The sequence below is a fragment of the Physcomitrium patens genome, chromosome 20 (assembly GCF_059467195.1).
Source record: "Physcomitrium patens ecotype Gransden chromosome 20, ASM5946719v1, whole genome shotgun sequence".
Lineage (NCBI taxonomy): Eukaryota > Viridiplantae > Streptophyta > Bryopsida > Funariales > Funariaceae > Physcomitrium > Physcomitrium patens.
This window is the reverse complement of record NC_143429.1, coordinates 12,188,975-12,205,926: the sequence shown is the minus strand read 5'-3', so window position 1 is coordinate 12,205,926 and position 16,952 is coordinate 12,188,975. Positions and strand designations below refer to the sequence as shown.

The window sequence follows — 16,952 nt, the reverse complement described above, 5'->3', positions numbered from 1 at the left end:
TTATAATATTAATATTTCTTTTCTCTTATCATCATTGATTCATACAATGAACTTCTTGTAAATAATATTCTTTAGGTTTTATATTTTATTTTCTTTTAACTGAATTTACACTTAGAAGGTTAAGTATATACAAATATGAAAGAATCTATTGAATAAGTCTATTAATATTTTACACGATTTTTTGTATTTTTTAATAAATATAAAAATAAATATTTGATGGTTTTCATTTATAGATAGTTGATATTGTTATTCATTTTATATAAGAGTTGAATGAATTCCAACTGACATTACAATGAATTCAAATTGAATAATGTGCATAAAGATTCAGTATGATTGTTACATTACATGCAAGATTGAACTCTAGTTCATGAAATACTAAAAACATACAACGTATATATTTTACAGGTTTTTGTATTAAAAAAAATTTAATACACAAATAAATATGTTTAATCAATATACAAGTAAAAATTTCTCCAAAATAAATCCCATACATTAGTATACAATGCTCGATATACAATATGTTTATTATTACTTTAATTACATATAAATAAAACAAACACCATTTTTTAAAAATAATATTATGTTTGGCAAATTAATATATATATATATATATATATATATATTTATTTATTTATTTATTTAGGGGAATGTTAAATAGACCCAAGTTTTTACTAAATCAACCCACTCATCCTCCCCTATATTTAATGACATTTGTAATAATTAATCGTTTGTTTATTGACAATCATACCTTTTTACAGGGTTATTAATTATTCTTTTTTAAATTTACAACTTCAACAAAACGCAATGAAAAGCCAACACAAAATGGCAAGCCACGTATGCCGATTCCAAATACTAAACGCCACGTCATCCGCTTCCCGCCGAGGTGGCTTTCGAACGCATAGAACATCGGACGAACGGGAAAAAAATCAGTTTTTCATCCTCAAGGTTTCATTCATCAACGTTGGGCCGCGCCAGGCACTGAACGCGAGGCACGTTTGGATTTGCCGCGGCACGTGGTGCCGCGATGGGAACGAAGCGGCGAATTCATCGTGCCAGGCGATTGATACGATCCGGAAGACTGCTTCGACAGGGCAAGCCGAGCCGAGGAAAGCGAAGCGGATGAGCGTGAAGCAGAGATAGGATTGAATTTTAGCATCTGCATGACCAGGATTCGCAGTGGGATAGAGGACAGTAACGTTAGTACACAGTGGGGTAGTGTTGTCAGGGGCGACCCCACGCTCAACTGTGGGCGATCGATCATCCGAAGGGAATATTGAGAGGGCATCGGATCGGGGAAGACGAAGAAGAAGCTGGGTTCGGAAATCATCTCCTACTGACCGCCTCAATTCGCTCGTCTGCGGTTGTTCCCGGGATTCTATTCTAGGTGCTGCATCGAGCGGATCACTACTCGCTCATAGCACTCGGCCTTGTGGTATATCTTAGGCAACGCGAGAGACGGAGAAATTGTGCATACCTCGTGGGCGTAGATTTTCGTGGCTCGAGTGAGTACAAGTGGGGCCGTTTATTTGTTGTTGTTGTTGTTGTTGTTGTTTTGTGCTGTGTGTTGTTGATCGTTAGTTTGGTGCTGGGACGTGGAGATTGGGTCGTTGAATTTTGAGGGTTTGGCAGGGTGGGAGTTTTTAGGAGATTAAGGAGTGGACTCGTGCGTCGCAGTGGAAGTTGTATTGGCGGTGATTAGGATTTGGGATTGTGAATTCGGGGCTGAATTGAGGTTCTGGAGCTGACGAGGGCCTGATTTGGAGACAGACAGAAGCTGCGATCAGCAGAGGGATTTAGGAAGTGCGTGGCGTGGATGTAATTGTAAGTGTGTTGAGCGAGGATGGGGTCTCTAGACGCACCCAGCCTTGGAGTTGCTGTGGCTCCCGTAGAATATGCTAAAGAGGAGGACATCCTTTTGTATGTTAATGGAAAGCGTTATGTTTTGCCGCCGAATATCGCCCACCAAACTCTTCTCGAATACCTTCGAGGTACTTGTCTTGTCTCCTCTTCCGTGAATTGATGCTCCCCTTTGGTTCCTGTTTGAAATTGTGGCTTGTCCATTTGGGGACCTAAAATTCGACCTTCAATTGTCTGAAACCGAAATTAGTCAACATTAATGTGCTCTTATTCGATGAACCGAGGAAAATTGTAGTGTAGCTTCTAACCGTCCGTGATAGACGAATTGCCGCTGCGTTTAATTTTGAGGATGAATTAGTTTCTTACAGTTGTATGGGTTTTTGCCCAGGAATTGGTCTCACGGGAACCAAGCTTGGTTGCGGCGAGGGTGGGTGTGGTGCATGCACTGTAATGCTGTCGCATTACGATACCAGCACTGGATCCATTGTGTAAGGCTCCTTAACCATACGAATCACAGCTCTAACATCTTGGTGTAATCCAATTCCCGAGGCTGTCAGTGTGGTCGCTGCAGTTACATTGATTCATGCCATCGTCTTCGGAATTTCTTGTCATGTCCGTTCAGCTCCATGTTTTGAAAACTTTATCCTGAAACACGACTGATGTACCTGTGATGTATCATAGGAATCGCGCAATCAATGCATGTTTGGCGCCCATCTATTCCGTGGAAGGGATGCATGTGATCACTGTGGAAGGCATCGGAAACCGTCGGTTGGGATTGCATCCAGTGCAGGAAGCCCTTGCAAGTGCACACGGCTCCCAGTGCGGTTTCTGCACGCCCGGATTTGTCATGTCTATGTACTCTCTTCTCCGAACGAAGAAGGACAAGCCAACGCAAGCCGAGATCGAGGAGTGTTTGGCAGGAAATCTCTGCAGATGCACCGGTTACCGTCCTATTCTCGACGCCTTTCGTGTCTTTGCCAAATCAGAGACTTCCCTGTACACGAACGAGGCGATTGCAGCTGCTGGCGGTGTACCCACAAACAAGAGTACCGGCAGTGAGTTTGTTTGCCCATCCACAGGGAAGCCTTGTGATTGTGGGAAAACGCCTTCCAAGGGTGAATTAGGAAACGGTGCCGCCACCGACCATAAATCGTTGACGGAGGAGAAGCAAGAAAGAGAGAGCAACGGAACGGTTTTGGAGAACAACACAGGTGTGAAGGATAACGTTGAAGTGCCACGAGCGGAGCCAATCTTTCCGTCGAAGCTGAAGGAAAGAAAACCTCAACCCCTTGTTCTACGTGGTAGACTGGGCTTGAAATGGTATCGTCCAACTTCGTTGTCGCATTTGCTAGCCTTGAAAAAGGAGTATCCCAGTGCCAAGATGGTCGGTGGCAACACGGAGGTTGGCATTGAGGTTCGGTTCAAAAATCTACAGTATCCTGTTCTGATTGCGACTACACATGTGCCGGAACTTTCCACTATTAAGGTTATTGATAGTGGCGTGGAGATTGGCTCATCTGTGACGCTTACCAACATCTTCGAGACTTTCTCCGAGATTGTGAAAACGCGGAATGAGGACGAGACATCGGGTTGCAAGGCTATCATCGAGCAGCTCCGGTGGTTTGCTGGTGCTCAAATTAGGAACGTCTCTTCCATAGGCGGGAACATCGTCACTGCTAGTCCAATTTCGGATTTGAACCCCTTATGGATCGCTACTGGGACAATCTTCACTGTAGCTGGATACGGTGCTTCTCCACGACAAGTTCCTGCTAAGGATTTCTTCCTTGGTTACCGCAAAGTCGATTTGAAAGAAAATGAAATCCTCATCAGTGTTTTTATGCCATTCACACGGCCATTTGAATATGTGAAAGAATTTAAGCAAGCACATCGCCGGGACGACGATATCGCTCTTGTCAATGCAGGAATTCGTGTCAGCCTTGCCGAGTCTGATGGAGCTTGGATTGTTCAAGACTCGTGTCTGGCGTATGGTGGAGTGGCCGCTATGGTTGCAGTTGCGAAGAGGACGCAGGAGTTCCTGAGAGGAAAGCCATGGAGCCGTGAGACTCTAGACCAGGCCCTTGGTCTCCTTGAACAGGAAATTCACATGGCTGATAACGCACCAGGTGGGATGGTTCAATTTCGGCGTTCGTTAATCTCCAGCTTCTTCTTCAAGTTCTTCTTGTTCACAAATTATAAGCTGGAGGCACACGCAAATTTCAGCCATGGGCTTCCGGAGAGTTACAGGTCGGCGGTGACTCCGTATGAACGGGAGCCTTCCCATGGCATTCAAGTTTTCCAGACTTTACCAAATGGAACTGCAGTGGGCTTGCCTTTCCAGCACCAGTCTGCAAACCTCCAGGTAAGTTTCGATGTTTCGGGTTTTGGCTCTATCTTTTAAGCGTCTTCGTTTCTTATTTTAGGAGTTGCACCTAGAAATGTTAGAGTAGAATTGATGGTAAATGTTTGTGATTCAGGTGACAGGGGAGGCGGAATATGTCGATGACATAGCCATGCCACCAAACGGCCTGCACGCTGCGTTAGTCTTGAGCACCCGCCCTCACGCACGGATCGTATCAATTGATGCCTCCGAGGCGGAGAACCAAGCAGGGTTTGAAGGTTTTTTCTCAGCCAAAGACCTACCTGGGGCTAATGACATTGGCGCCATAGTTCATGACGAAGAGCTGTTTGCGACGACGACTGTGACTTGTGTGGGCCAGGTGATAGGCATAGTCGTTGCGGACACTCACGAAAACGCAAAAGACGCAGCTCGGAAAATCAAGATTGTTTACGAAGACCTGCCAACTCTGTTGGATTTGGATGCTGCTGTGGCTGCTCAGAAGTTCCATCCTGGATCAGAGCGTGTTCTAGAAATGGGAAATGTCGATGCGTTCTTTGAAAATGCAAGAGGCTCTGATGATGTTCTTGCAGTCGAAGGCGAAGTGCGCATGGGAGGTCAAGAGCATTTCTACTTGGAGCCTAACAGCACTCTTGTTTGGACAACCGATGCTGGCAATGAAGTTCACCTACTTTCCTCAACCCAAGCCCCTCAGAAACATCAGAGATATGTCGCTCACGTTCTCGGCATTCCTCAGCACAAGGTGGTGTGTAAGTTGAAGCGCATAGGCGGTGGATTTGGAGGCAAGGAGACACGGTCTGCCTTCATAGCTGCGGCTGCTTCAGTTCCAGCCTACTTGTTGCAAAGACCAGTGAGGATCACTCTCGACAGAGACACGGACATGGCGATTACTGGCCAACGGCATGCTTTTATGGGAAAATACAAGGTTAGAGATACTGTATCCACGGTTCATTCTGTGGTATACAATTTTGTGTTAGGTGGCTTCTTCAATTTAGCAAGGTTTGGCCGTGGTGGATTAGGTGCTGATGTGTTTTGTTCTCGATGTTGCAAATGCAGGTTGTGTTCACGAAGGAGGGCAAGATTTTGGCTCTTGATGTCGACATATACAACAATGGCGGTAATTCTTTGGATCTTTCAGGTTCGGTTCTGGAGAGGGCGATGTTCCACTCCGACAATGTGTACAGCATCAAGGACATGCGAGTGCGAGGGAGGGTTTGCTTCACCAACCAATCCAGCAACACCGCGTTTCGAGGCTTTGGAGGTCCACAAGGCATGCTCATTGTTGAGAATTGGATCGAACGAATTGCCAGTGAAGTGGGACGGCGTCCTGAAGAAATACGGGAACTCAATTTTCAACAAGATGGGGATGAGTTGCACTATGGGCAAATACTGGAAGCCTCACGGCATCGGCATGCGTGGGCGGAGTTGAAGAAATCTTGCGAGTTTGAGAAGCGACTAGCAGAAGTAGAAAGTTTCAACGCGCAACATCGCTGGAAGAAGCGGGGCTTGGCCATGGTGCCTACGAAGTTCGGTATTTCATTCACGACGAAGTTCCTCAATCAGGTAACTCCTTAATGATCCTCTTCAGCCAACCTTGAAACTTCTTGTCGATCAATTCTCTCACATCGCATTCCTTAACTCTGTGATATTCTGGATGTAGGCTGGAGCTCTTGTGCAAGTTTACACTGACGGAACGGTGCTGGTCACACACGGAGGTGTGGAAATGGGCCAGGGACTTCACACAAAGATGGCTCAAATTGCAGCGTCTGAGTTTGGTATCCCTCTGAAGGATGTATTTGTATCCGAAACTGCCACAGATAAGGTTCCGAATTCCTCCCCTACTGCTGCTTCCGCAAGTGCGGACATGTATGGAGGAGCTGTGCTTGATGCTTGCAAGCAGATCACGGCCCGTATGAGCGAGCTGAGTTCTAAGAACAACTATTCCTCGTTTGCCGAGGTATGGTTTCGCAGCTCTATTTTCCTTCTCGGGACATTATGAACTTTAATCATTATAAATCAGTGGGTTCAGTTTGAATGCAAAAAAATAATGCAATTGATCGTCGTGTTTGAATTATGTCCGTCTTGCAGTTGGTGACAGCGTGCTATTTGGAGCGGATCGATCTATCAGCACACGGATTCTACATCACACCCGACATTGGTATGGACTGGGACACCGGCAAGGGAAGGCCCTTCAGCTATTTCACATTTGGAGCAGCTTTCGCTGTGGCTGAAATCGATACCCTAACAGGAGATTTCCACTTGCCACGAGTAGATATCGTCATGGACTTGGGACATTCTCTAAATCCCGCAATCGACATCGGCCAAGTGGAAGGGGGTTATGTGCAAGGCCTCGGGTGGGCAATCTTGGAGGAGCTCAAATGGGGTGACTCTGCTCATCCTTGGGTTAGACCAGGTCATCTCTTCACGCAAGGTCCTGGCACATATAAACTGCCTACCGTGAACGACATTCCTATCGACTTCAGGGTTTCCCTCTTGAAGGTAAAAGATCACACTTTTTCAGATTTTTTTTAAAGTCTAATTTGCGTTCGTAAGCCAATTTTAGGATCTGGGGATTCTGGATAGAAAAGGGTACTGAATTCTTTTTCCTGCTGTACAAATCTGTTTAGGATGCGCCGAATTCTAAGGCGATTCATTCTTCCAAGGCTGTAGGCGAGCCACCTCTATTCCTAGCAACGTCTGCCCTGTTTGCTATCAAGGACGCTATCAAGGCAGCAAGGAAAGACAGTGGGCACAATGGATGGTTTGTGCTGGACACACCGGCCACGCCCGAGCGGATCCGCATGGCGTGTGCTGATGAGTTCACGAAGCCCTTCGCTGGACCAGACATTCGACCGAAGCTCAGCGTGTAATGCTTGGAAAAACCAAGCACCCGGAGAATTCATAGCCCTCATGGCACCCCCACTGTAGATCACGAAACCAGGATGAGCAACCGTCCCTTTCATGTAAATTAATGCTTGTCAGGAGATCTACTTCCTTTTGAGAACGGGAAGAAAAAAGAAAACAAACCACACCCTGCATTGTGGTGCTGGATGCTAAATTGAATATATGATTGGTTTTGTTTTTTGGAACCCTCTACTCCGAAGTTGTGCTGTATTTGTGTGTTTGTGTGTGTATTTGTGGGTGTTTAAGGTTTTGGAAGCAATCATGTTAATCGCTGAGATCTTCTCTACTGATGAATGGTTGAACGGTACCATTGGATTATCACAATGCGGTATTTGCTTCACATGTATCTAGAAATGTTTCCATTTTATTGCCGAGAGTTGAAGTTAGGGATCGAATGTTGCAAATTAGGTCTTTAAGTAAAGCTGTGATAGAATCCTGACTGCAGATTCCATTCGTCCTTTTTTTGAATCATGAATGATTGGTTTCTTCAGTGATCTGAATTTGATAGAATTGGTAACCTTATTGTTACCCAAATGTTATCCAATCATGAATGTCATCCATTCTGAGCATAACCATCACCATTGAACACTAGTTGGCAAAGAATGTAGAGAGGATGGTAATGACACACCTCTTCAATAATAGTATGCAGATAGAGGTAGAGATCACCTGGCAGCTGCAGAAAATTATTCACACCGAATGAATAGCCAATTCGTGTCCTTGAAAATCGATTCTGCTTCCGAAAACCCATGAAAAGGATGTGAAAGAATATTTAAGCTCGTCAATCTCGCCCGCGAAATTTGCAAGCAAGACCATCAGACACAGCTGCTCAAAGGAGCGAAACGCAGATTCAGTAGATGACGCATGTCATTCAACAGCGTACCTAGAGTATTCACACTTGAATCTGGAATTGTATTCGCAGATGAGGAAGAACGCGGATATACAAGTAATAAATATATAATTTTATTATTTATATATATAATATAATTTTTTAAAAAATAAAATTTGTATAAATTTTTAATATATTTAATAAATATTAAGAAATATCATCATGATTACATGTTAGTAACTTTTTTTTTGTCAACGCTAAATAAAAAAGTATACTTTTTTTTCAATTATTTACTTTTATCTATATATATTCTGTCTGTCTAAGTAATATCGCGAGTGTTGGTTAGAGTCCTGCATGTCACCTACTGAAGCAGAGGGGAGAGATTAAATTGAACTCATGCGCAGCATGCCCAGATTTAAATGTTACATTCAGGGCCAGATCTTGGTGGCTGTATGTACTAGTGACGAAGGATTTGTAGTAACAATGAATGACTGAAAAGTACGCAGTGAGAAAGGAAAGACTTCTGATCATTAGACATGCGGAGATGATTGTAACTGCTGGCCTTGAGACAATCAATAATCCCACCCTGCCAGATTTGATGGTGACGTTCAGACCTGAAATCTATCCTGGCAGGGAAGCTAAAACGGGATGTCGCAACTACTTCGCCTAACTTTTTAAGTTTTATGCTCGTCTGTGTGAAGGTGATGATACCTGCAACTGCTTGGGGCAATTTCAAGTTACCAGAGCACTTCGTTCCCAAGACGATAGTCCGCAGATACACTGATGGCGCGGCACCAACTTCGCAACAAGTTCGATGAAAGTAAAACTAAATGTCAAAACAGTGAAACCAGTACATTTATCAAAAGAGTTCCATATTCCAAGGGTGTACTGTAGTTGTTCGAACATTGGGTGTAAAGCATTCCACATTTAGTCATCCAAGAAGGAGCAGCAAAAGCCAGCATTTACATATTTTATAAGTAAGAGCCAGGAACAGAGAGCTGAGTTACAAGACTCCATATTTCAGTGTATTTCAGTGGCACTGCTCGACTTTACTATTTGATGTCTTAACCTAATCGGTCCTTGCTAACTAAACCTCGTTCAACAGGGTAGCTCAAGAAGCTTTTTTTTTTTCAGTCCCGGAAAGTGCTACAGCCACTCTTGACCTCCTGTTTTCCAACATCATCAAAAGGGGTCCCTCTGCTACGCAAAGATCTATCACGCTAGTCCTCTAATGAAGAGCGCAGATTAGACACTTCCTGCCTCAGGCTTTCCAACTTTTCCTGGACAGGAGCGATGCGGGCATCGATTTCTTTACCACTCAATTTCCGCTCGTAAGCATCCACAATAAACGTTTGCTTCTGCTGCAACTTCTCAACCATCTCCTTCTCTTTCAGCAACAAGGTTTCCACCTTAGTCACAATAACGGAAGGTTTCGTCGTGGAAGGCTTGCCAGGTACAGTCTTCATGGTTGACTGGAGGGTATCCAAGAGTGCCTTAAGATCTTTGGACGTACTCTTCCAGACCGCATCTGCGTTCTTACGGTCAGCTTTACAAGCAGTAATGTCCCCTGTGCGTAGAACGTCCTTCAACGATGCCTCCAGGCGCTCTTCTGCTGTCTGGCGAATCCCCAACACCTTCTGCAGCTTTGAAATTACATCGATAACCTGGTCGCGCTGTACCTGGGCTAAATACGCCGAAGTTGACTTGGACAAGGTGAAGTCAAAGTGGGTGTAAGCAATGCAGGAGGCAAAAAACGCAAAGAAAGCCAGCACCAGCATCAGAGGCTCGACCAGCATGCCCAATGGATTAAACCTATAATGAACCAGAACATTCTTGAATTGATGCTCCATAACAGAGTTTTTCTTCACGATCACATGGACTGTCCTTCCGACCGTGTCCAAGTACGAGAACTTCTTCTCTTGCCTCTGCTCAAACGATCCTTCTGGGAAAGGAACGGTTGCAGAAACGTCATACGATCCTTCCGGGAGTACAACCTTGAGAATCAGCTTGTCTACCACAATGTTGCCAAATGGGCTGCCAAAGCTGATGTTAAGGTACCGAGAACCATCAGCAGCCTTGAACACCAAATCTTGGAGAGGAACGCTGTATCCCAGTGTGAAGGGGACTTTCCAGCCACCGAAAAGAGGATATCGAGGTTCGAGCTCCAGCTCCGTCCTTCGAAAGTCAGATCTCAAATGAGACGTCGAAATGTTGCCAATCTCATCCCGATAGTACACAGAATTGGCGTGCACAGGAAGCTTAGCAAGTAGGTGCCGGAAGGCTGATACCCCACTCGCACCAGGTCTCGCCTGATACTCGAACCTGGAGAAGCCACCTTTAAGACGAGCTCCCTGGTGAGCAAGCTTGTTGTAATTCTCCGTGATGTAAACATTACCCCAATGTGAGATTTCAATTTCCCTCACCAGCTCCTCCACCACTGCAAAAGGCTGGTTATTCTCAAAATGAAGGGTGATCGGCTTCCTTTCCAAAGCTTCTACGTCCTCGTATGGTCCATAACGAACCTCTGTGTCGGCTACTTTAGTTGGATTCACCTTAGTAAAGGACTCGAGTCTGGAACTAGAAAGTTTAAACATGGTTGTTTGCACCTTGACAGGGTACGGTGACAGGATGTATGCCGTATCATGATACTTCACAAGCTGAGAGTCGGACTGTGTAATCTCTTCAGGGAAAGGCTTCAATTGGTGTGTGAGAGCCACGTAGCTCTCGAAAGTCGCAATTTCTCCTTCCTTGATTTCCCTAGGCAAAGCAAGGGTGTAGACAATCACGGAACCTTCTTGAGAGTAACGAATCACCGGTAATAAAAGACCAACAGCGGCATTCTTTCCTTTACCCTTTGTTTCCTTGATAACAACCTCCATAAACGCCACTCTCTCCGCCTGCTCTGAAGTCAATGCCAACTTCACTTCTCTCACCGGCTCTGCTCCATTGTTCTGCACCTTCCATGCAGTAGAGACTCTAACAACCTGCGTCAACAGATCAACCTGCAAACCCCAACACAAAATATCACCCCCACCAATACACTCACCCACGTCAATACCAATCGATGGTTACAACTCAACATTGAGACAAAAAAATAGTTCACCGATCACTAAACCCGCTGGTGCTGCAAACATACCCCCAAAAAACCCTAAAACAAAATCCGAATACAATACCACAACCCTAAATCGCCCTAAAGATCGTCAGCGACGACACAACACGAGCTCCCTCTACCACCACCAAAGACACCCGATCTCTCCAACCAACACCCCTAAAAATCCCCAGATCCATACTCAGAGAGTAAAACATCCCCACATTGAGGGACTAGTACCAAACGAAGCGCACCTTACGATCAGCTCGGACAACAGTGAGACTGTCGGCAGCAGAAGCGAGGTTGAAGCAGGCGACGAGAAGCAGGAGAGACAGAGCCATGGCTCGAGCCATGGCGAGCAGCGGCAGTAACGGCGACGACCCCCTTCGCGAGCGGCCTGCAGCTACATCCGCAAGCACGAGGACCAAAGGGGACCGAAGAAAGACGCACCACCACCGAGAGAGCTCCAAAGCAAAACTCCAAGTGTGAGCTTCCAGAGGGTTGAGGAAACCAGGCCTCCCTGAACGCAGCAGACTCGGCAGTAGGGTCAAGTCTCACGTTGCTACAGCGGAAGAAAACAGGCAGTGAATGAATGAAAACGCTGGTACATGTGGTGCAGTTGTGGATGTTAAAGCCTGGAAAATAGATGAATGATATATCGATGGGTGCTGCTCCACCTAGGCCGAACTGGAGGAGTTTGGTTTTGCGACGCATGTTTATCTGGCCCTTGTAGCGCGATTCATACATTTTATCCTCGTTGCGCAACCGCCAGGACCCAGTTGTAGATCTCCCTCTGCACACGATGAACAAGCGTCATGAAGTGCTATCTCGATGAAGTGGCTTCTAATGGACTTTGCCTCCCATCGCTGCTGCCGCTGTGCTCTTGATGCATGTGTAGAAATTTCCTTAGTAACGTGTTTGTTATAGTAATTACAGGAGGTTCGTACAATGTGGGGTGTTTGTTGATTGAAGGGTTGAAGGAGTTCGCAAGCTAGCGTGAATCGATCGTATGCCGTCATGAAGATGTAGGGTGCAAAGCTTCCTACAGAGAGAATATCTGATGGGCGGTTGGTAGAATGTGAAAACTGGGTTTTCTTTGGCGAATATAAACAGAATTTATCATACAGGTAGTCGTGCTTCTACACTACGACGTTTGTAAAGGAGATGGCAATATGTATGTCACCAGAACGGCCCCTCTTTGCTGAACTTTAACTCAGCCTCAAGAAGACCTTACTTGGAGCAACTTTGTTTAGTTAAAAATGTGTATTTCCTTGAATTTTTTTGCATACCAGGGATATGTATCGTTTTGGGCTGAGAGTTTTAAACTCAATGCATGTCTCTCGATACGAAGAAAAGTGTCGTGAAACAAGTTTCCAGTGAAGCTTCAGGCAGAAGTTCTAGCTTTGCTTGAAAACGCAGCTTAAGAAATCCATATCATTGTTGAATTATAGACCTACTCTCATAATCCTTGAATGTCCTTGAAGCTTTGATTATTTAAGAAGTTAGAATGCTTTGTAGGATCCAAGGTTCAATGCTTTCTGGTTTTGGGTCCTCCATCAGGAACAGATTTGAGCAAAGAAAACTCGACGTTAACTTATAAACACTGATACTATTGATGACTAAAGAGCAGGAGATAAGCACCGACTTGGTCGTTTCATCAACGCAACAGGTTGGATTTTGCGACGTCCAGGATAAACCCTAGTGCTCCTTCGCATGGAATCCTCCATTTAATTTTTTTTTGTTTAGTACATCACAACGAGCATTGACCACTGGATGCCAGAAAATAAAATTAGAAAAATATACATACATTATCTCACCCGTAATGAGATGAACAGCAAACAATCAGCAACATCCACCATACTAGAAAATTCACCGAGAATTTTCGCGTCAAACGCAAAAAAAAACATTGGCACAATGTAATATGCAAAATCACAAACTTCATGCTAATATAGAGTGCTCGTGAGTATTTCCTTTAGCCTCTCTTATGGGATTTAGTAAAATTCTCAAGAACAATGACACATGAGGGAATGATTGTGATACAATAAATCGAACAGAGTTTTCCACGAACGGATTGACCTTAACATGTTTTAAGCCCCAACTGTTTCAAAAATTGCAAAACCAAAACCAAGTTGCAAACATCAAAATCAAAATAAAGAAGCAGCAAAGGACAACAGAAGAATGCCAGTATGACGTTGCTCAAACCTCAGACAACTCCAGCAAATGAAGGCTCTTGCACCAGGAGAAAGAATCGGATCTATTGGATGCGAATACTGGACTCCGAATGCGCCATTGTTAGAATAGACATTCCAAAACCCTAGAAAAACCATAGCCCCCCACAACTTGAAATGTGCGCGAAAACATTGTGTGGGCCTTCAGAATGCGTCTACAGCACCAGAAAGGGAACCCAGCTGAGCTTGCACTTGTCAAATAGCAGCACACCATCCCACAACCCAGTGAACAGAAACAACGAAGGTGTTTAGCGCTGCACAGTCCAACCTCAGCATGAGAAAAGCTTGCTCAAGGCTTTTGTAAGCGCATGCAAGTAACGCTAACACTTACGCATCAACAACAATGACACATGCTTGTAATCTCAACACACAACAACAACAACAACACATGCAAATAATCCATACAAAACAACAACAACACATGCAAATAATCCATACAAAACAACAACACATGCAAGTAATCTCAACACACACACACACACACACACACAACAGGAGAAGCAGCGAGCGAGCAAGCAAAAGCAAGCAGAAGAAACTTCTCTGGTGTTTAAACACAAGGTGAAAGTCATTAGGACAAATTGTTTCATTGTGAAAGATTATGTGCTTTTGCTATGTTTTAAATTATGTGCAAAAGCATATAATCTTTCTAAAATATTTATTCTAAAACATAGCAAAATTAAGACTTTTGGAGAATTTTAAACTCACCATGAAATTTATTAATAAACAAATATTTTATATAATTTAAAATTTAGACGTAAAGAAGAAAGAGAGAGAAAAAGAAATATATGTATTGTGTACACAAAATTGTACACAAAATATTAAGAATTATAAATACATGGGCAAGTCATTTTTGTAAATTCCATAAGGTATTATTAATACCTTAGATTTTTTTCCTTAGATTTTATTAAAAGTATATCTATCAATATAAATCTTTTAAATTTAGTAAAAAATAAAATTATATAATAATAATAATAATAATAATTCTTTAAAAGTGGAGTTTCATTTTTTCTTAGTCTCTAAGTAAAAATGACCAAGTAAATGTTGTCCTAAGTTAAATATTCTCACTTTTGTATTGTATTTTTAACTTATAGTTTTTTTTTATAAATATACCACAGTAAAATATTATATAAAATCAGGAAATAATTGTTAGAAAATATTTTATCAAAACAAGTTTATTTTCAAAACTTTCTTATAGTAACCTATGATTATATCACTTTCTATTTTTAATTCGAATATTTATCACAATAATAGAAATTAATTTCTTCTTTAATCTTGTAAATTTAGTTTATATATATGTATATATATATATATATATATATATATATACATAGTTTATCAAAAAAATCAAAAAATATATATTTTATAGATTGCAAAAATAAATCATATAAGAGATGATTATTTCTGATATAATTTACACCTTTTTGTACTAAATAGATGTATAAACATGTATGTATGTATGTATGTAAGTATATATATATATATATATATATATATATGTGTGTGTGTGTGTGTGTGTGTATATATATATATATATATATATTAATATTATGACTGATTTGACTATCTATATTTTTATATTAATTCATTAGTATTTTTATATTTATTTTGTAATTTAAATTAATACTATTATGTCGATTGTTGCATTGCATTGGAAGCTTTGATATGGCCATAATTCAAATTAAAAATATTCAAACTCATATTTATTGTTCCAAAGAATGTAATTTTTAAAAATAAAAAAAAATCAATTCAAATTCATATGACGATTTTTTTTAAAATCACAATAGTAATATTATTTCAGAATAAAAAATAATTATAATTTTTTTAACATCTCTTCTTTGAAATTTAATGTTTCAAGTTATTTGATTTGCACATGTTAATTAGCAAAATATGTTATTAAATTTATATTAATTGATGTGTTAATTATATAAAAAAAATCCTTGTTGAATACTAATGTGCAAGTTATCATTCAGGGATGTGTATTAACGAATAAATATGTGTTATACTTGTATATCACAAAAAATACACAATATTAAATGAAGTCCTTACTATAAAGAATCCACAATTTTATAAACATTCATATCAAATTAACATTAAACATACCACATACTTTGTTTGGTTGCTTAAACATGAAGAAGTAAAGGTTAAGAATTGCTTAATTAACTTTAAAATGGATGCAATTCCTGAATCATTTAAATAATCTAATTGAGTTATGCAAAGGGTTTATTGTAATTAAAAGCCTAACACAAACAAATGCCACAGATCTTGTTCTATTGGTACATAAATCTAAGTTACTTACATAATATCAACCCTCCATAGCTACTTGGCAAGACCTACCTTGCAATTTTGCAACACATATACTATAAATGTATTTTGAGTTGTTATGGGAATTAATAGAGGGTTTCAAGCATGGCACTTTGCAAAACCAAACAATTGGGATACAATATTTGATATTTCTAGGACCACTAGAAATATCAAATCCAAAACATCACTATTCAAACTTTATTAACTCCCTGATTCAAACTTTATTGCTCCCTAGTATGGAGTCAAAGAGTTGAGGTGATTGATGCGGTTTTTGATATTTGACCCCCCTATCTTTTGATGTTTTGATTTCGAAATCACCCGCCTTGCAAGGTGGGTGATTTGATGAAATATCAAGTGATTTGGTGAAATATCAAGTAATATTTCAAAATATCACTGGATACTCTGAACTTGCATCAAGGGTAAAATATCACCTGAAAAGGCCATGTTTGAAACCCTCTTATAAAACCCACTAATGAAGATATTCAAAGGACCATACTGTTTTCTAATCTCTCCAACATAATATGCTGTTTGTAAAGAGCACGAATAGCATGCTTACCTACGACTGAGAAGTATTTCTCTATTCCCACACATTGTTCGAAGACAGACCTTGGTCTCCGAACATGCATCGATTTTCAACTTGAAAAGCACCACAACAGGTTGATCGCATTCCCTGTGCAACTACAGCACCGTCTTTTGCGTTTGTTCGGTAACTGACAATCCTACACAGACTTCTGGACTTGTATGGTTACCTGCAAACAAAGTGGAGATTATCGAAGGGTTGTCGTAGGTAAAAGACTTGCAGTTTGGTCCACAATCAGGTCTCGGCACATGGTGAACGTCAATTGATCGTCATGAGTATGGATGTGAAATAGTTCATGGAGTAAAGAGACTTTCGGATCAAACCGTGCATCAACTGTGTGTGCACTTTTGCCTCAACTCTGTGTCTGGATTTGTAACCAAGTAATGACGACGATCTCTTTCGGGTTTTTGATTGCATATTTGTTCCCGATCTTTGCAGAAACACATGCATTTCTTGAACAGGTGCTCAGGAAACGGCGAAGATTGCAGAGCCTTACTGTGAGGAGGGCTTCTGCAAAGATGGCAATGGATGTGCCAGTTCGAGCATGTAGGCCTTTCGAGTTTGATCTCTCGTGGTAATCTGAAGAAGCTGTGTTGAAATGAAACTCAGAGATGCCTGCAGCTGTGTAGATCTTTTGATAGCATTTGCTCAGCAATCTGGCCAGGTGTACAAATTGGCACTCATCGATCTTCTAGTTGTTAATATAAATGGAGAGCATTAAATAGCGTTGAGCACCTTGAGTGTCGCAAGTAGAAACTCTTCCTCAAAAAATGCGTGGTTTCGCTAGAGGGATTCAATGACAATGCAAGAAC

The 16,952-nt window shown here is 41.8% G+C and overlaps 2 protein-coding genes across 3 annotated transcripts; one reads left to right on the top strand and one right to left on the bottom strand.

The window, feature by feature from the left end:
- The first annotated feature begins 1,075 nt into the window (after positions 1–1,075).
- LOC112273311 (xanthine dehydrogenase 1) lies at positions 1,076–7,302 on the top strand. 2 transcript variants are annotated; one of them, XM_024501933.3, is made up of 9 exons: positions 1,076–1,502; positions 1,768–1,988; positions 2,246–2,345; positions 2,539–4,216; positions 4,332–5,138; positions 5,270–5,776; positions 5,874–6,170; positions 6,302–6,712; positions 6,841–7,302. In XM_024501933.3, the coding sequence occupies exons 2-9, from the start codon at positions 1,841–1,843 to the stop codon at positions 7,081–7,083; spliced, it is 4,191 nt and encodes a 1,396-aa protein (XP_024357701.1). In that variant the 5' UTR covers positions 1,076–1,502; positions 1,768–1,840; the 3' UTR covers positions 7,084–7,302. The 2 variants fall into 2 exon arrangements, with proteins under 2 accessions (XP_024357701.1, XP_090101095.1); XM_090244969.1 differs by having other exon boundaries at positions 1,630–1,988.
- Positions 7,303–8,886: 1,584 nt separating this feature from the next.
- Positions 8,887–11,500, bottom strand: LOC112273312 (dolichyl-diphosphooligosaccharide--protein glycosyltransferase subunit 1A). The gene is made up of 2 exons (XM_024501935.3): positions 11,286–11,500; positions 8,887–10,945 (listed from the first exon to the last, which is right to left on the bottom strand). Exons 1-2 carry the CDS (start codon positions 11,382–11,384, stop codon positions 9,164–9,166), a joined length of 1,881 nt encoding a protein of 626 aa, XP_024357703.1. The 5' UTR covers positions 11,385–11,500; the 3' UTR covers positions 8,887–9,163.
- Positions 11,501–16,952: the final 5,452 nt, after the last annotated feature.

Excerpts from the sequence above, each read along its gene's own strand:
- LOC112273311 (XM_024501933.3), top strand. The coding sequence starts at position 1,841 with ATGGGGTCTCTAGACGCACCCAGCCTTGGAGTTGCTGTGGCTCCCGTA. Across the intron at positions 1,989-2,245 it reads TCTTCTCGAATACCTTCGAG|GAATTGGTCTCACGGGAACC; the intron begins GTACTTGTCTTG and ends GTTTTTGCCCAG. Across the intron at positions 6,713-6,840 it reads TCAGGGTTTCCCTCTTGAAG|GATGCGCCGAATTCTAAGGC; the intron begins GTAAAAGATCAC and ends AAATCTGTTTAG.
- LOC112273312 (XM_024501935.3), bottom strand. The coding sequence starts at position 11,384 with ATGGCTCGAGCCATGGCTCTGTCTCTCCTGCTTCTCGTCGCCTGCTTC. Across the intron at positions 10,946-11,285 it reads TTGTCCGAGCTGATCGTAAG|GTTGATCTGTTGACGCAGGT; the intron begins GTGCGCTTCGTT and ends TGGGGTTTGCAG.